Source organism: Lampetra planeri, chromosome 3, assembly GCF_965212315.1.
Source record: "Lampetra planeri chromosome 3, kcLamPlan1.2.h2, whole genome shotgun sequence".
Classification (NCBI taxonomy): Eukaryota; Metazoa; Chordata; class Hyperoartia; order Petromyzontiformes; family Petromyzontidae; genus Lampetra; species Lampetra planeri.
The window spans coordinates 102,464-120,897 of record NC_136109.1 but is presented as its reverse complement, the minus strand read 5'-3'; the positions used below and the strand labels follow the sequence as shown (position 1 = coordinate 120,897).

The 18,434-nt window shown below is 54.4% G+C and overlaps 4 protein-coding genes and 1 pseudogene across 5 annotated transcripts; all 5 read left to right on the top strand.

Annotated features, from left to right (window-relative positions):
* The first annotated feature begins 456 nt into the window (after positions 1 to 456).
* LOC144734898 (histone H1 pseudogene) lies at positions 457 to 1,914 on the top strand (annotated as a pseudogene). Its single transcript, XR_013588566.1, has one exon. The product of XR_013588566.1 is annotated as a histone H1 pseudogene (transcript).
* Positions 1,915 to 2,284: 370 nt separating this feature from the next.
* LOC144734926 (histone H4-like) lies at positions 2,285 to 2,701 on the top strand. Its single transcript, XM_078617387.1, has one exon. The coding sequence runs from the start codon at positions 2,339 to 2,341 to the stop codon at positions 2,648 to 2,650; it is 312 nt and encodes a 103-aa protein (XP_078473513.1). The 5' UTR covers positions 2,285 to 2,338; the 3' UTR covers positions 2,651 to 2,701.
* A 790-nt stretch (positions 2,702 to 3,491) lies between these two features.
* On the top strand, positions 3,492 to 3,985 carry LOC144734913 (histone H2B type 3-B-like). Its single transcript, XM_078617363.1, has one exon. The coding sequence runs from the start codon at positions 3,529 to 3,531 to the stop codon at positions 3,928 to 3,930; it is 402 nt and encodes a 133-aa protein (XP_078473489.1). The 5' UTR covers positions 3,492 to 3,528; the 3' UTR covers positions 3,931 to 3,985.
* Positions 3,986 to 4,110: 125 nt separating this feature from the next.
* On the top strand, positions 4,111 to 5,818 carry LOC144734906 (histone H3-like). Its single transcript, XM_078617350.1, has one exon. It carries the CDS (start codon positions 4,771 to 4,773, stop codon positions 5,179 to 5,181), a length of 411 nt encoding a protein of 136 aa, XP_078473476.1. The 5' UTR covers positions 4,111 to 4,770; the 3' UTR covers positions 5,182 to 5,818.
* A 184-nt stretch (positions 5,819 to 6,002) lies between these two features.
* LOC144734919 (histone H2A-like) lies at positions 6,003 to 6,686 on the top strand. The gene has a single exon (XM_078617375.1). It carries the CDS (start codon positions 6,072 to 6,074, stop codon positions 6,450 to 6,452), a length of 381 nt encoding a protein of 126 aa, XP_078473501.1. The 5' UTR covers positions 6,003 to 6,071; the 3' UTR covers positions 6,453 to 6,686.
* Positions 6,687 to 18,434: the final 11,748 nt, after the last annotated feature.

The window sequence follows — 18,434 nt, the reverse complement described above, 5'->3', positions numbered from 1 at the left end:
CGCGAGAGGAGGAATCGCGAGCGCGCGAGGCAAAACTTAAATAGAAAATATTTCGTTGGAATTAAATATGAGTAGTCTGTTGAAGCATCTTGTCTTGCAAAACATTCGAGTGTGTTTTAAATAGTGTTCATCATTAACACTTTTGAAAAACGACAATCATCATATCTCGCCCTGACCGAACAATGTCTCCCAAATGTTGGTTGTTCACTTGTTTTGAATTATAATTTATATCGTGAGCATTGTCGTATATTGCATAAGTAACGTACATTAAAGAAGTGATCTTCGTGATAATGTATCAACTATATGCATGTAAGTATGAACGTTACGGGAGTAATCGAGCCCAAAGGCAGGCGTGATAAACACAGTGAGTATGGTGGCAACTTCCTCACTAGATCTGAGTGCTGGATGATCTCAGCGACGTCCGCATTCAGTACGCCGCTTCTATAATAACCTCGGGCCTGGAGGACGCTCGGTTTGAATCCGTGAGAGCGCTGATTTCGATTTCAAAGAGGCGAGGCGATAAAAGCGACGTTTTGAGATGGCGGAAACTGCTCCTGCTCAACCACCAGCTGCGGCTACTTCAGCGCCTAAAAGCCCCAAGAAGAAGCGCGCCGCTCCAAAGTCCAAGAAGGTCGGCCCCAGCGTGTCCGAGCTCATCCTCAAGGCTCTGGCCAGCAGCAAGGAGAGGAACGGCGTGTCTCTTCCTGCGCTCAAAAAGTCACTTGCTGCCGGAGGATACGACGTGGAAAAGAACAATGCCCGCGTGAAGTTGGCCATCAAGAAGCTCGTGGCCAAAGACGCCGTGGCGCAAGTGAAGGGCAGCGGTGCATCTGGCTCTTTCAAACTCAACAAGGAAAAGGCTGCCGCAAAGGCGAAGCCCAAGTCGTCAACATCAAAGCCCGCAGCTAAAAAGCCCGCGGCAGCAAAGAAGGTGAAGAAGCCCGCGGCAGCCAAAAAGACCGCGCCCAAGAAGTCTCCCAAGAAAGCAAAGAAGCCCGCGGCTGCCAAGTCGGCCAAGAGCCCCAAAAAGGTGAAGTCGGCTGTTAAGCCCAAGAAGGTGGCGAAGAGCCCAGCCAAGCCCAAGGCTGCGAAGCCCAAGGTCGCTAAGCCCAAGACCGTCAAGGCCAAGGCCGCCAAACCCAAGGTGGCCAAGCCCAAGAAGGCCGCGGCCAAGCCCAAGAAGACTGCGCCAAAGAAGTGAATCCGATCGGACGATGCTCGATTCACTCCACCTCAACGGCTCTTTTCAGAGCCACCCACTTAGTTAAAAAAAGTGAACCAGGTGCTGCTGCGCTTCAATTAGTTCATCGTTAACACATGGCAGTGTATTACGTTGCTGTTGAATGCGTGCCATATTCTGTAAGTCAAACCCATTTACGGCGTGGCGATGGTTGCTCGCCTTGACTCGGCCCTGATCAAGGAGCTCGACGCTTGGTGCAGTTCAATCGTGAGGATTTGTGTAGATTGGATAAGTTTCGTACATTCGCCAAATTAACTGTATAACATTTTACCCACTCGATGTGTTTTAAGCATTGATGTGATGGGAGTAATCGAGCCCGAAAGCAGTAATCATAAACACAGGCGGGGCGGGTGGCAGCTCCCTCACTCGAACTGGGTGCAGAGTAATGTCAGCGACGTCAGCATTCTCGCTGGCGATTCTAATCTAAATCCAGATTCAAATCGATGCATTCTTGACGAACCTCCAATTTTGATTATGTGTTGCACCTCTTCATTCCGTCATCATGTTACTGGTGCCAAATATGGAATTTAGTCTAAAAATGTATTGATTCCAGACAGCTTTACTCAATTTGCCTTCATTCGCTCGTTCTCGCCTTTTCACTTTGTTTTTGTTTTGTAAACATTGCGGTGCACCATCTAAACTTCTCTATTAAAATAAATGTCTTTCTTACTTTGGGAGAACTAGTTGGTGACGTTCACTCAACTATTGTGTTGGAAGCCGTTTAGCTTCACACGATTATAAAGTTAGTTCATCTTGTTCACTTGAAAACAAGACCTTACACCGATTATTCACTCCACGTGCAATCTTGCAACAGATTGCGTTCCTCTCGCGTTCGCTGCGGGTGTGCCAATATCATTACAGAGTGCTTCGAAGAAGGGTCATTGCCCAAAACGTCGCATATTGTACATGTCACGGAAGTGTTTTTGACGACGGTGGAGGGTTTTCTTCGTCACAGAGGTTAAATGTCGAAGGTTTAAGGCGGAGCCATCGCGGAGGGCAGGGGTGGTCGGTGACGTCACCACGCTTCGGATATAAAGGTGGCTGCTGCTGCAAGCTGAGCGCGCATGTCTCTCGCGTGCTTTGTCAGAAGTAGTCGCAATGTCTGGACGCGGTAAAGGCGGTAAGGGGCTCGGCAAGGGAGGCGCAAAACGCCATCGCAAGGTGCTGCGCGACAACATCCAGGGCATCACCAAGCCCGCCATCCGCCGCCTCGCTCGCCGCGGCGGTGTGAAGCGCATCTCGGGCCTCATCTACGAGGAGACCCGCGGCGTCCTGAAGGTCTTCCTTGAGAACGTCATCCGCGACGCCGTCACCTACACGGAGCACGCCAAGCGCAAGACCGTCACCGCCATGGACGTGGTCTACACCCTCAAGCGCCAGGGCCGCACTCTCTACGGCTTCGGAGGCTGAGCGCCCATCTCTCGCACATTAAGCCAACCCAAAGGCTCTTTTCAGAGCCACCCACCTCTTCGAAACTGCTTGCGCCAGTGTTGCCAAACACTTTCTAAATGGAGCACATGTCCTGGGTTATTGCGCGCCAATTCCTCGTGAGCGTGGTGGACGTTTGCTTGTTGAGTTGGCGAATCTTCATCTGCTTCCACATGAATGAAAGAAATCATGATATTCACGACACGTCACATTTAACAAGGCGTAATTCTTCAACGCATTAATACAGTACCCATTTCTGGTATTTTTGCGTGAATAATTTCCAGCTGCAGCCGATTCCGATATTACGTAGAGCATTTGGCGCCACAATCTTACAGCACACTCGTCCTAATTGACGTAGCGTGCCGGAACGCTAATCTCCACCTGTACAGCACAACAGCGAAGTTATTTTTCTCCACCGAGCGCTTGTATTTATCCAAATTGCGTTCATAAAACGCCCGTGTGCCGTATTAGACGAGTTGTGAAACAATCCTTCGTAAGAAACAAAAACACCCACACTCAAAACACAATATACTGTATTGGGTTTTCTAGTCATCCTTTTTAAAACAAAATCAATGGCCATGGCTGCAATTCACTAATATACATGTTTGGACATTACATTGTGTTATATTCACAAGTCATTTTTGCAGTAAAAACTATATTAAAGTGAACATCGCGTCCGCGTTTCTCATTGGAGGCTGATGGAGAGGGATGGTACTAAAAGAGCCACTCAGCAGCGCCGCGCACTACGATCCTCTGATTTGCATCTCGCCTCCTATAAAAGGAGCTCAACGCGCGACCGACATCCACATTCGCTTCCCGTCTGTTGTGAACTGACCCGAAGCTGCCTACGACGCGTCGACATGCCCGATCCTCCCGCATCAAAGACCGCTGGGCCGGCTAAGGTTCCTGCTCCCAAGAAGGGCTCCAAGAAGGCTGTGACCAAGGCTACGCGCAAGGATGGCAAGAAGCGACGCCACCGCAGGAAGGAGAGCTACGCCATTTACATCTACAAGGTGATGAAGCAGGTGCACCCCGATACCGGCATCTCGTCCAAGGCAATGAGCATCATGAACTCGTTCGTCAACGACATCTTTGAGCGCATCGCTTCCGAGGCGTCCCGCCTGGCGCACTACAACAAACGCTCCACCATCACCTCTCGGGAGATCCAGACCGCAGTGCGACTGCTGCTCCCCGGCGAGCTGGCCAAGCACGCCGTGTCGGAGGGCACCAAGGCCGTCACCAAGTACACAAGCTCCAAGTGAAGCCTCGACTCCACCATTAATTACAAAGGCTCTTTTCAGAGCCACCCACCTCTCCGAACCTGCTATTACCAGTCCTAGCAGGAGTACAAAACGAAACTTCCAACAAAGTCCCGGTTCACGCGGGGACATTGTTCGCTCATTGAAATGGAGAGATGGATCGCATTTTGACCTGTTTCAACGTGAATAAAAGCGATAACAATATTCATGGCACATCATATTCACCAGCAGGCATTTATTGGACTTGTTTGTCCATTGATTTCATCTGCAGCCCATTCAGATATTACATTGGATATTTGGCGCCAAAACCTTGCAATGCAATATATTTAATTCGTGGTTGTATTTTCGGGCAGGAACTAACATTTTGCACGTGTACATATATGTAAAAGTAAGCGCCTAGCATGGATGACTCGTGCAGTATAATTGATGATCATCATCTCAATGCCAAGAGAATAGATATCTATCCCTGTGATCACCTCTTTCCGACATTTTTACGTATTACTGTTTCCAATGAAGTGCAGTTTCTTCACACTTTATTTAGATCATGCAGAGCACTGTAAAGTCGTTTTCGGAAAGGTGTTTGCTTGAGAAAATAACATCCGTTAAAGACATCGACGGCGCTCAAACGGTACTACTGCATCGTGATACGGCATTCTGAAATGATCCAAACTGAACATTTTGTTGATTAAGAAGAGTTGACGACTCGAGATCATTGCACGCTGCCAACCAATCAGCACGCTCCCCGTCTTCGCACGTCACGACTCCGCTGACCAGTGAGCGCGCGCTCTGGGCTACATAAGCCGCCTTCTCCCCGCTTGTGAGAATCTTTGCCCACACCAAGCCATGGCTCGCACCAAGCAGACCGCTCGCAAGTCCACGGGCGGCAAGGCCCCACGCAAGCAACTCGCCACCAAGGCGGCCCGAAAGAGCGCTCCGGCCACGGGCGGCGTCAAGAAGCCTCACCGCTACAGGCCCGGCACCGTCGCTCTGCGCGAGATCCGCCGCTACCAGAAGTCCACCGAGCTGCTCATCCGCAAACTGCCCTTCCAGCGCCTCGTCAGGGAGATCGCGCAGGACTTCAAGACCGACCTGCGCTTCCAGAGCTCCACTGTCATGGCTCTGCAGGAGGCCAGCGAAGCGTACCTTGTCGCGCTCTTCGAGGACACCAACCTGTGCGCCATCCACGCCAAGCGCGTCACCATCATGCCCAAGGACATTCAGCTCGCCCGCCGCATTCGTGGCGAGCGCGCTTGAACGCCCAGCTCGGCCCTCAAAGCACAACACAAAGGCTCTTTTCAGAGCCACCACTTACGCATGAAAAAGCTTCCATGTGTGTCCTTCAAAGTTCGGGTGCCGGAAACCTTCGTTTGCTGGTCACGGCTCTCACGAGTCGTCAGGCGTAAGCGACAATGAAGTTCATTTTATATACCCCGCCGCTCATTTTTCAACATCACACGTTGGTGTTGTATATAAGCGTTGTGAAACCATGTTTACATAATCTACAACAAAAGGGTTATTTTGGTGAAATATATTAACTATTAAACCCAAAGATATTGGTTGATGTTGTTTCAATCCCGAGCTGATAAGAAGTTCACATTTTGCAAACTAAGAGACTGAATTATTCACGCACATATATTTTTAGGCATTGCCCGAACAGGCGGTTAAAGGAATATATATACACCGTATAGGCACGTGGGCGATCAATCACGAGCTCAAGGCTATCACAATGATTTCTTATAACCAATGAGGTCCCTCAAAATGATGATTATAATCAATAATACATTGATATTTGCGGAATCCGCTTATAAGTTTGACTTGCCAGCACGTGCCCATAAATTAACTCAATAATGCTTAAAACTTGAACCTATTAAGTACGTGTATCGCATTGTTTAATTCCTAAGATACGTGTCCGCATAAAAATATATATGGATAAAAATAATTAAAGTCAACATCGAATCCTCGTGTCCCGGCTTTTCATTGGTGGCTCAAGGAGAGGGCGGGACTCGACCGAGAGGAGCCAATCAGCAGCGGCGCGCTCTACGATCCTCGTCTCCGCTATAAAAGACGCTCCGGTGGTGCGTGTTAACGTCACAAATCGTTCGTACTTTGTCTCTATTGCTTTTTGCATCCTAGGTCCCTTAGCAATGTCTGGACGCGGCAAGACCGGTGGCAAATCTCGCGCCAAGGCAAAGTCCCGCTCTTCCCGCGCCGGCTTGCAGTTCCCCGTGGGTCGCGTTCACAGGCTGCTCCGCAAGGGCAATTACGCCCAGCGGGTCGGCGCTGGAGCACCCGTCTACCTGGCCGCCGTGCTCGAGTACCTTTCTGCCGAGATCCTCGAGCTGGCTGGCAATGCCGCCCGCGACAACAAGAAGACGAGGATCATCCCCCGACACCTGCAGCTCGCCGTGCGAAACGACGAGGAGCTCAACAAGCTCATGGGCGGCGTGACTATCGCCCAGGGCGGTGTGCTGCCCAACATCCAGGCCGTGCTGCTGCCCAAGAAGACCTCTCAGGCAAAGAAGTGAACGCGCCGCCGCCTCTACCACCACAACAACGGCTCTTTTCAGAGCCACCCACTTGCTTGCAAAGAGCTCGGACAGTCGTACACAGGGGTTTTGTTATTAATAAGGACACCGTCGTCGAGTTGCCCTCGTGCCAAATTGCTCGCAATTAAACAAATGCTCTGCTCATTCCAGTTACCCTTTATTATGTCTAATTTAGGAACGGTATTTGAGCAGCATTCCAACATTGCATCAATCATGGAACATGGTTTAGAATAAATTGGGATGCCTATTGGAATAAAGTATCGTGTTTTTTAAAGAATAAAACTCGCTCTTTTTGAGCGGTCAGATTACATATGAAGAGGAGTCGGAGAATGGTTCAAGCACTTTAAGGGATCTGCGAGCCACCCTCACGCACCACGCAAACACGACATCCCCGCTCTCACGACAACACGCACCAATCACACGCGCGGGAAAGAGCTGGACGGGGGTGTCAGGGGTTAAAGGGCAGTGACGTCACCCGGAGCAGGCGTGCTGGACGCGGATGTGTATTGGGAGCGGAGATTGAGGAGTTAAAAGGGGCTGTGGGACGTGTGCCCGGGGTTGGTCTTGGAACGAGTATTGCTGTGCGTTGGTGAAAACAGGACCCTGCGGGGTGGGCTGGTAGGAACGAATAACCAAAGAATATAAACATAATGTATTATTACACTTGTTTAGCCAGGAAAGCCCCACTGAGACTAAAGGTTTTTGTAGGGTCCTGCCAAGTGTTTTACAGTAGGGGGCGATATTGCTACACTGAATCGGACGATACGAAGGGAGAGTGTGAGGCCTAGGTCTAGGCTTTAGGCCTAGCTGTAGGCTTTAGGGCGCCGTGAGTTAATTTTTAATTTACCTGTTTTTATAATTTATGTAAAAGCTTTAAATTTAAATGTTTCTATTTAAAAGCATCAGGGAATGTAACATTGTTAAACATAACTCCCTTGCACACACGCAGGGGAACAATACGAAGGGAGAGTTTGAGGCGTTCGAGGCTTGAGGCCTAGCTGTAGGCTTTAGGCCGCCGAGAGTTAATTTTTAATTTAAATGTTTTTATTATTCATGTAAAAGCTTTAAATTTAAATGTTTATATTTAAAAGCATCAGGGAATGTAACATTGTTAAACATTAACTCCCTTGCACACACGCAGGGGTACGATACGAAGTCAGACTTTGAGGCCCAGTTCTAGGCTTTAGGCCTAGCTGTAGGCTTTAGGGCGCTGTGAGTTTTTTTTATTTAATTTCAAAGTTTTAATTAAAAGCTATCTCAGGGAATTATAAGGGAATGTTACACGTGTTTAGCCAGGAAAACCTCATTAATGTAAATGTTTTAATTAAAAGCTATCTTAGGGAATTATAAGGGAATGTTACACTTGTTTAGCCAGGAAAGTATCACAGAGTCTAAAGGTTTTTGTAGGGTCATGCCAAGTGTTTGCAATAGGGGGCGATGTTGCTACACGGACGGACGGACGGACGATATAATCTATTGTAGGCTGGTCCACTTCGTTGCTACCAGTATAAAGAAGTGCATAAACCATTCTACGACTCCTCTTCACATGCGCGTGGAATGAATGATTCTTGCATTCGTTCTAGATTTGAAGCTTTCGTGACTGCAATGATTCATACTCTTAGGTTTTTTCGGTAAAGTCACGTAGGTAAAACAATAATAATACATAATTTAAATAATATAAATAATAATTTAAATAATAAATCAGGGGGGGGCAGAGGGGGGGGGCCTTATCTGAATGTGGTTGCCGGGGAGTGGCGTGGGGTGTCGGGGCTAAAAGGGAACAAATGAGCACATCAGCTCAGGGTTGTGGCCAGTGTTAGCTGATAGTAAGCATAAAAGTACTGGTAAACGCTGGGGATGTCAACACTCGGTAAAGTATAATATTACCTGTCAAATAAGATGGTACAAATATGTGTAGTTAAATATTTTTACATGGTTAATAACATCTTTCCAATGATTACTCATTCGTGTTACTTAGTGCAGTAAATACGTGTTACTTATTGCAGTAAAAACAACTCATCGCATGAACCATCCTGCGCTCCTAGAATATCAACTCTGTCGGTGCATTAAACGTAAGATTATATATGTTCTTTAAACATTCGACTGCGGAGTCACTTGAGTTGAATTTGAGTGGTGATAATTGTGCACCGTGCCTCGATCTTGTTCAAGGCGCGCGACCCTTCTGCAGTGCGTGAGCTACTCACCTCTTGCCACGTAACATGTTAAACTTTCTATTTAATGTCGGTTAATTTTGAGTAATTTTCTTCAGTTTGTTGTCCATCTGAAAATCCATATATTTATTAATTTCAAAGTTCGATTAAAACGTCCAGTTAAAAGTTCGGTGACAAGGGACGGTTGGCATGGCGCGCAGTCCTCACCATAGCGCGAGAGGAGGAATCGCGAGCGCGCGAGGCAAAACTTAAATAGAAAATATTTCGTTGGAATTAAATATGAGTAGTCTGTTGAAGCATCTTGTCTTGCAAAACATTCGAGTGTGTTTTAAATAGTGTTCATCATTAACACTTTTGAAAAACGACAATCATCATATCTCGCCCTGACCGAACAATGTCTCCCAAATGTTGGTTGTTCACTTGTTTTGAATTATAATTTATATCGTGAGCATTGTCGTATATTGCATAAGTAACGTACATTAAAGAAGTGATCTTCGTGATAATGTATCAACTATATGCATGTAAGTATGAACGTTACGGGAGTAATCGAGCCCAAAGGCAGGCGTGATAAACACAGTGAGTATGGTGGCAACTTCCTCACTAGATCTGAGTGCTGGATGATCTCAGCGACGTCCGCATTCAGTACGCCGCTTCTATAATAACCTCGGGCCTGGAGGACGCTCGGTTTGAATCCGTGAGAGCGCTGATTTCGATTTCAAAGAGGCGAGGCGATAAAAGCGACGTTTTGAGATGGCGGAAACTGCTCCTGCTCAACCACCAGCTGCGGCTACTTCAGCGCCTAAAAGCCCCAAGAAGAAGCGCGCCGCTCCAAAGTCCAAGAAGGTCGGCCCCAGCGTGTCCGAGCTCATCCTCAAGGCTCTGGCCAGCAGCAAGGAGAGGAACGGCGTGTCTCTTCCTGCGCTCAAAAAGTCGCTTGCTGCCGGAGGATACGACGTGGAGAAGAACAATGCCCGCGTGAAGTTGGCCATCAAGAAGCTCGTGGCCAAAGACGCCGTGGCGCAAGTGAAGGGCAGCGGTGCATCTGGCTCTTTCAAACTCAACAAGGAAAAGGCTGCCGCAAAGGCGAAGCCCAAGTCGTCAACATCAAAGCCCGCAGCTAAAAAGCCCGCGGCAGCCAAGAAGGTGAAGAAGCCCGCGGCAGCCAAGAAGGCCGCGCCCAAGAAGTCTCCCAAGAAAGCAAAGAAGCCCGCGGCTGCCAAGTCGGCCAAGAGCCTGTGGGGGTCGCTAGCCCCCGAGATCCCTCCCTCGATAATACTAACGGCCGGACTAACATCATCAATCGCCCCCCCGCTGCTAAGCGAACCGCCGCTAGGCTCCTCACCCAGGGTGTGGGAGCCGTCACCCGAGGATTCCCCTCCACCGCGGGTCCGCGTAGCAGGCATGGATAACCACGCACGCGCACACCCACACACAGCTCTGCACGGCACTCACCCAACCCTGACCACTCACGTTAGGATCGCGCACCTGTGTTACACACGTCGTGAACGTGCGCGCACACACGCATACAGCTCCACACGCGATACCCACTCCTGCGCCGCTCTGCGCCGCGCTGGCCGCCCACGTTACGATCGCGCACCTTGGGCACGCCGATTACGCACGCCGAGAGCTTACGCAAGTAACGAGCGCACGCAAGCGGGGCACACGCCGACACGACGACTCGTCCCCTCCCCCACTCGCGCGTGCACGTCAACACAAATATCGTACAAGGACGATTCTCCTCTCACACGGCTGCGTAGTCACGCCAACACACCAAAAGTGCTCTCCCCGGGCGTTAACGCACACACCTCCGTACCCGCACAATCGTACAGAGACCACGGCCTTTATGCGTACAACGACCACACACTCGCGAATGCAGTGCACGCTAATACCACGTTCCAAAAACACCCAACAACACGGTTTTGTTACTACGCTCGAGATTTTATTAGCCCTTGCTAACCAACCGAGCCACCCGTGTGTGTGTGCGGGACAGCAAGGCGCTTCTAACCCACACTCTGGTGCCGTGTAGCCCTATTCTATGCTGCGCTCTCTGCTAAACCGCTTTCCTACTCGTCCTTACCCCGAACTAACCCTCTCCTACGGATCCTACCCTCCGCTCTGAGGTGTTGTAAGGCGCGCAACACGATACCGTCTGTAGTCCTTGGTGACCTTGCGGCGCTCAGATCGTCCTGCAGACAATCTAGCGGCTCGCCCGATGACTCCTTCGTCGCTGACCCCGTGTCCAAACTCCAGAAGAAGAGAGTTCCCTACTGCCCCTGCGTTTTCTTTTAAACTATTCACATCAAAGGCTAGGCGCCCCCGTCCCGACCGCCTTGGTCTCTCGACCAATCCTGAGCCTAGGATTTCCCGCTCTTTTGCGATCCCGCCGGCCTTTGAACTTTCGACCAATCAGTCGTCCCGGGTCCTGATCCCAGCTATCTGCCTTGCTGACCCGTGTTTGTGTTTGTATGCGTTTCTAACTGCGGGGCTCTCTGAGCTCGCCATGGTCGTGCGATCTCAAATCCGCCCACGGCGCCGCAGTGTTACTTGGCCTGGGAAGGGTCCTGTCCAATTCCCTGGCCCTGAGAAACCGTGGGGTAACCCCCCTAGGGGGCCCTCGGGTGAAAACTCAGGGTAGGTGACCCGACCACGAGGCCCTACGTGGGTGCGGGTGCGTGTTTATGTGGGGGGGGTGATGGGGGGCAGTGCGGCGGTGGAAGCCGGGCGGCTCCCTGGCTCGGCCGAGCGGCCCCGTCGCTGTGGCACCACATAGCCCCCCGGGGTGCCAGTCCCCGTCCCGGGTTGACTGGAGCACCTCGCCTGGGTTGCCCCCACGAGGTATCGCCGCGGGGTCCGCGGGATTCGCCCGGCCCTTGTGGCTGGCCTCGGGGGTGGCGGCTCCGTCTCCTGGGGCTCCGGCGGTGGTCTCCTCCTCCATTCCAACGGCTCCCCTCGGTCTCTGGCACCTGCGGGCTGGGGAACAAACTCAGAGGCGGTGGGGTTTAAGGGTCGCCGTCCTCGTCGCCCCCGGCCCCGCCCGGGGCCCCTCGGAGCCCGGGGCTCCGTGGGGCCCATATACTGCGCGAGGCCCCCGGGCACGGGGGGTGGGGGGACCCCGGGGTTTCGGGGTACTTGGACGGCGGGGCTCCCCCCCTCGGGGGCTGCTCGCCACGGCTTCAGTCGGCGGATGTTGACCACCATCTCCCGGCCCCTCTCTCCTCCCTGAATCAGCACCGTCCATGGTGAGATCTGCCGTCTCACAATCCAGGGTCCTCGCCAGAAGGTGGTCAGCTTCCCCACCTGTCCGGCACCGACGCGGGGAGTGTACAGCCACACCTCGGAGCCCGCAGTGTAGAAGGGGGGCTCCATACGGGGTCGGGCGCCCTGCTCTTGCCGCTGGTGCGCGGACTCTCCGTGCGGGTAGGCTCGGCCCCTGGCCCCTCGCAGGGTCTCCAGCAAGTGCTCCACGGGGTGGCTCCCTTCCTCCCGTTGCGGCGGAGGGACACCGAACAGCAGATCTGCGGGCAGGCGAGACTCGCGACCAAACATCATTAGGAACGGGGTCTGTCCTGTAGATGTGTGAACGGCGGTGGTGTAGGCGAACAGGGCATAGGGGAGGTGTTCGTCCCAGTCCTGTTGATTCGCGGCCGCCATGCGTTTAAGCTTCCCGGCCAGAGTCTGGTTCATCCTCTCTACCATCCCGTTCGCCTGGGGGTGATATGCCGTGGTTCGGTCCTTCTGGATCCCGAACTCTCGGCACAGCGCCTGGAATAGTTCGGCCTCGAATTCACTACCCTGCTCGGTAATGACTCGTTCGGGGATCCCGCACTTAAGTACGTAGTTTTCCACGAAGGCCCGGGCCACTACGAGGGCTGTTTTATCCGGGATAGCCACCGCCACGGGGTAGCGGGTGAAGTACTCCACCGCTACAAGAATATATCGGTTGCCCCGGTGGGATCGTGGAAAGGGCCCCTGCAGGTCGATTCCGACCAACTGATTCGTCCGACTGACTCGGAACGGCCTCAGGGGTACCTGGTACCTCGCCGGCTTTTGCCCACACTGCTGACAGGCCCGGCAGCCCTGCACCCAGGCGGCCACATCTTGCGCTAATTTAGGCCAGAGATACTGGCGACGCAGAGTCTCCCGGGTGCGCCGTTCCCCATCATGGCCCCCGAGCGGGTGGTCGTGTACCAGTCGTAGTAGTTGGGGTCGCACATGGGCGGGAACGCAGATGCACCCCGGCTGCCCAGCGTCGGCCAGTTCCCTCACCACCCCGTTTTCTACACACAACCGGGCATACAAACCGCTCCAGGGCCCTGGTAGTGCATCCTTCCTCTCTCGCAGTGCCGCCTCCACCGCCGCCAGATCCGGATCCCGCTGCTGGGTTTGTCGCAGCTGCTTGTCGTCCAAGCCCGGGAAGGCGCAGCCGACATCCTCTTGGATCCGCCCGGTTGGGGTGGGATGATCCGTCTGTCCCCGGGCTCCTTCTGCAGGGGTTCCTGCGGCGCACACTGCACTCTCTCTCGGGGGGGGAGTTTAGTTTCCGCGCGCTCCTTGGGTTCTGCTGCCTGGCGGCAGCGTCCCCCCGTGAAACACGGGCAGGCGTCTCCCTCCCTCGTCTCAGCGCGCACCGCGGGCCGTCTTGACAAGGCGTCCGCGTTCGCGTGTGTTCGCCCCGCTCGGTACTCGATCTGCAGGTTGTACTCCTGCAGCTGCGCCAGCCATCGAGCCATCTGCCCCCGCGGTTCCTTGAATGTAAGGAGGAACTGCAGTGCATAATGATCGGTGCGCACACGACATTTCCTGCCGTACAAGTACGGTCGGAACTGTTTACACGCGAAAATTACAGCATACAGTTCCTGACGGGTTACACAATAGTTCAGTTCGGCCCCGCTCAGGGTCCGACTGGCGTATGCGATGACCCGCTCCGTCCCAGCCTGCACTTGCGACAGCACCGCGCCCAGCCCACTGCTGCAGGCGTCAGTGTCCAAAATAAAATCGGTGGTGAAATCTGGGAAAGCCAAGGTGGGGGTGTGGGTGAGGTGGTCTTTGAGTGTGGTGAAAGCCGTCTGGCAGGCCTCCGACCACTGATAGGGGTTCTTAGGGGAGGTGAGTTGGGTGAGGGGGCGTGCAATCTCACTGAATCCCTTTACAAATCGACGGTAATAAGTGGCGAGTCCCAAGAATGACCTGATCTCCGTCAGGTTCCTCGGCCGCGGCCAATCCACTACGGCACGCACCTTCTCGGGATCGGTGCTCACCCCTGCCTCGCTGACTCGGTGTCCGAGGTACCCCACCTCGCGTTGCGCAATGTAACACTTACGTGGCTTGAGCTTGAGATGGGCTGCTCGCAGTCGCTGGAATACTTCCCGCAGCCTGGACCAGTGTTCGGACAGCGACCTACTGAACACTATTACGTCGTCCAGGTAAATCAGGCACTGTTCCCACTGCAAGCCCCGCATCACCAACTCCATCAACCGCTGGAACGTCGCGGGCGCGTTAGTGAGTCCGAACGGCAACACTCGAAACTCAAACAGGCCCATCGGGGTGGTGAATGCTGTTTTTGGCCGATCCTCCTCCGTCATCTCCACCTGCCAGTAACCGGACGCCAGATCGAGGGTGGAAAAATACCGCGCTCCTGCGAGACTGTCGAAGGTGTCGTCGATGCGTGGGATGGGAAAAGCGTCGCCGAGGGTGACTGCGTTCAATTTTCGGTAATCAACGCAGAACCGAGTCGATCCGTCCTTTTTCGTTACCAGTACCACCGGGGCAGACCAAGGGCTCGCGGAGGGCTGGATTATGTTATCGCGTAGCATATCCGTGACTGCCTCTTTGATCTGGGTCCGTTCAGGCGCGCCCACTCGGTATGCAGGGAGTTTGATGGGTCGGGCTGCACCTGTGTCAATTTGGTGCTTGACCAGGTCGGTCCGGCCCACGTCCGAATCGTGCTCACTGAACACGTCGGCGTACTCCCGCAATAACCCGCGCAGCTGATCGGCCTCCCCCTTAGGTAAGGCTGCCCAAGGCACATGTAACGCATCCTGCAGGGGAACAATCTCGGCTCGGGGGGTCGGGCCGACCCGCCAGGCCAGATCCTGGCTGTCCTCGGGGCGGCCAGGGTCCTCCGCCCAGAGTGCGAACACCGAGTCGTTCGAGTGGCGAGCGTGCAGGGGGTGTACGGTGGCTACCGGGGTGCGTCGTCGTATCATTGCCGGGGTACTGTGTGGGTTAAACACACGTATAAACAGCCGGCCCCCATCTGCGTTTACCAGTGTGGCTGACCCTACCACCCCGTATCGCGATGCCAACTCCGGGTGAGGAGTCAGCATTACCTCGCCCGATGGTCGGTGGGTTGGGTCGGTGGAGAGGGTTGCCACTGGCACCAGCATCTCGGCGAGAGGCCCGATGGTGACGGCCGACACCAGCGTAGCGGCCACGGGTGTGAAGCGTGGGCGATTCGGCTCCTGTCCTAGGAACGGAATCCGCTCCCCGCTGCCCTCCACCGTAGCGCATCGTTGCCGGGGCTGTACGTTAAGTCCCAACTTTTCCAGGAGGTCCGTTCCTGCAATGCACTCGTGGCACAACACACTCGAAACGTAGAATTCCTGTGTGCACACCTGGTTTCCTAGACGGACCTCGAGGGAGACCTTCCCCAGCAACCCCATCCCGGCTCCGCTTGCCGTGTGCAGCGCGCGATCCGGGGCCTGCAGGCAGCCCACGTCCACCCCGAGCATGCTGCAGTGCGCGGCGCTCATGAGAGAGGCCACGGCGCCCGTGTCCAACAGGATCCAGGTGCGCTGCCCGTTCACCTGGCCTTCCACCAGCGACGTGGCTCCCGTTATCCCTGCCACCAGCTCCCGCAGCCAATCGCCCGAGGTCCCTGCGCCCTTGGGTGTTGTCGTTGTAACCTGTTTATGGATCACTCGCTCGCCATTATTATTACAGCTGGTTTGGGTCGGGTCTACGTCGATTTCATCCCCCGGTGGTCCCCTCTCTAGGGGGGGCTTAGTGTTTGACCTATGCATCGGCCTCGCACGGGCGAGCTGAATGCAGTCCCTCATGAGATGCCCTCGACGGTCGCACACATAACACGTCCTGGGAGGAGTGGCGGCTCTGTGGCGAACTTTCTGCCCACTCCCTCCTCCCCCCGTGCGCTGTTGCTCATACTCTGCTTCTAGTCGGGCTATCCTTCCAGTTAGCCCTCCTACCGTGGAGTCTAGGTCCCCCATTTCGGATCGGATGGTCTCAACGGAGGATTGCAGTTGGGTCATATTTTTATTCGTTTCCTCGCGTACCTGGGTTACTTGGCCGGAGACATCCTTTATACCCATTTGTATACCGGCAACCCATCCCGGGGTTGTCTCGCGGGACACTGGAGGCTCTCTTTCCCGGCCCCTTACCGTCCTCGCGAGCTCCTGTTCCTCCTCCTCGTCTTCCGAGAGCAGGCTCGCAATGGCGCGCTCTCGTCCCAGCCCCCGGAGCTGCGCGCGTTCGCTGTGAATTCTTTCACACTTACGTGCGCGCTCGACAAGGGTGTTAAAGGGAAGACGTGGGCAGCTCATGTCTGGCTGCCACCACGCCGTGCGAGACAGGTACCGCTGGATTTTCTCGGCGGCCAGTTCCTCAATAACATCAGTTGCGTACCCCGGGCGTGCGATCTTTGTTAACTCGCGCACATCCTCGGCGTAATCACGGAGATCTTCGCCAGGTTGGCGACGGCGCGCCTCTAAGGCCGATTTTGCTTCCTCCTCGTCACGTGTGCCAAAACGCTGATCGAGTCGGCGCATCAGCTCCTCTAGCTGTGTCTGTGCGCTCGCGGGTAACGCTTCTACAAAATCGGCTGCCCGCCCATCAAGATTCATATTAAGTTGACGTACTGCCTGCGCGTCCGTCCATCCATTAATTTCCTTGGCCCCTAAGAGATTGCGGGCGAATGCCTTCCACGAAGGGGCCCCCCGCCGGTAAATATCAGTCTTATTTTAGCGTGAGGTAACACGGGGGTCCGTACCGCTTCCGACACCAATTTGTGGGGGTCGCTAGCCCCCGAGATCCCTCCCTCGATAATACTAACGGCCGGACTAACATCATCAATCGCCCCCCCGCTGCTAAGCGAACCGCCGCTAGGCTCCTCACCCAGGGTGTGGGAGCCGTCACCCGAGGATTCCCCTCCACCGCGGGTCCGCGTAGCAGGCATGGATAACCACGCACACGCACACCCACACACAGCTCTGCACGGCACTCACCCAACCCTGACCACTCACGTTAGGATCGCGCACCTGTGTTACACACGTCGTGAACGTGCGCGCACACACGCATACAGCTCCACACGCGATACCCACTCCTGCGCCGCTCTGCGCCGCGCTGGCCGCCCACGTTACGATCGCGCACCTTGGGCACGCCGATTACGCACGCCGAGAGCTTACGCAAGTAACGAGCGCACGCAAGCGGGGCACACGCCGACACGACGACTCGTCCCCTCCCCCACTCGCGCGTGCACGTCAACACAAATATCGTACAAGGACGATTCTCCTCTCACACGGCTGCGTAGTCACGCCAACACACCAAAAGTGCTCTCCCCGGGCGTTAACGCACACACCTCCGTACCCGCACAATCGTACAGAGACCACGGCCTTTATGCGTACAACGACCACACACTCGCGAATGCAGTGCACGCTAATACCACGTTCCAAAAACACCCAACAACACGGTTTTGTTACTACGCTCGAGATTTTATTAGCCCTTGCTAACCAACCGAGCCACCCGTGTGTGTGTGCGGGACAGCAAGGCGCTTCTAACCCACACTCTGGTGCCGTGTAGCCCTATTCTATGCTGCGCTCTCTGCTAAACCGCTTTCCTACTCGTCCTTACCCCGAACTAACCCTCTCCTACGGATCCTACCCTCCGCTCTGAGGTGTTGTAAGGCGCGCAACACGATACCGTCTGTAGTCCTTGGTGACCTTGCGGCGCTCAGATCGTCCTGCAGACAATCTAGCGGCTCGCCCGATGACTCCTTCGTCGCTGACCCCGTGTCCAAACTCCAGAAGAAGAGAGTTCCCTACTGCCCCTGCGTTTTCTTTTAAACTATTCACATCAAAGGCTAGGCGCCCCCGTCCCGACCGCCTTGGTCTCTCGACCAATCCTGAGCCTAGGATTTCCCGCTCTTTTGCGATCCCGCCGGCCTTTGAACTTTCGACCAATCAGTCGTCCCGGGTCCTGATCCCAGCTATCTGCCTTGCTGACCCGTGTTTGTGTTTGTATGCGTTTCTAACTGCGGGGCTCTCTGAGCTCGCCATGGTCGTGCGATCTCAAATCCGCCCACGGCGCCGCAGTGTTACTTGGCCTGGGAAGGGTCCTGTCCAATTCCCTGGCCCTGAGAAACCGTGGGGTAACCCCCCTAGGGGGCCCTCGGGTGAAAACTCAGGGTAGGTGACCCGACCACGAGGCCCTACGTGGGTGCGGGTGCGTGTTTATGTGGGGGGGGTGATGGGGGGCAGTGCGGCGGTGGAAGCCGGGCGGCTCCCTGGCTCGGCCGAGCGGCCCCGTCGCTGTGGCACCACAAGCCCCAAAAAGGTGAAGTCGGCTGTTAAGCCCAAGAAGGTGGCGAAGAGCCCAGCCAAGCCCAAGGCTGCGAAGCCCAAGGTCGCTAAGCCCAAGACCGTCAAGGCCAAGGCCGCCAAACCCAAGGTGGCCAAGCCCAAGAAGGCCGCGGCCAAGCCCAAGAAGACTGCGCCAAAGAAGTGAATCCGATCGGACGATGCTCGATTCACTCCACCTCAACGGCTCTTTTCAGAGC

What these genes read in the sequence shown, in the direction of transcription:
- LOC144734926 (XM_078617387.1), top strand. Translation starts at nt 2,339, where the DNA reads ATGTCTGGACGCGGTAAAGGCGGTAAGGGGCTCGGCAAGGGAGGCGCA.
- LOC144734913 (XM_078617363.1), top strand. Translation starts at nt 3,529, where the DNA reads ATGCCCGATCCTCCCGCATCAAAGACCGCTGGGCCGGCTAAGGTTCCT.
- LOC144734906 (XM_078617350.1), top strand. Translation starts at nt 4,771, where the DNA reads ATGGCTCGCACCAAGCAGACCGCTCGCAAGTCCACGGGCGGCAAGGCC.
- LOC144734919 (XM_078617375.1), top strand. Translation starts at nt 6,072, where the DNA reads ATGTCTGGACGCGGCAAGACCGGTGGCAAATCTCGCGCCAAGGCAAAG.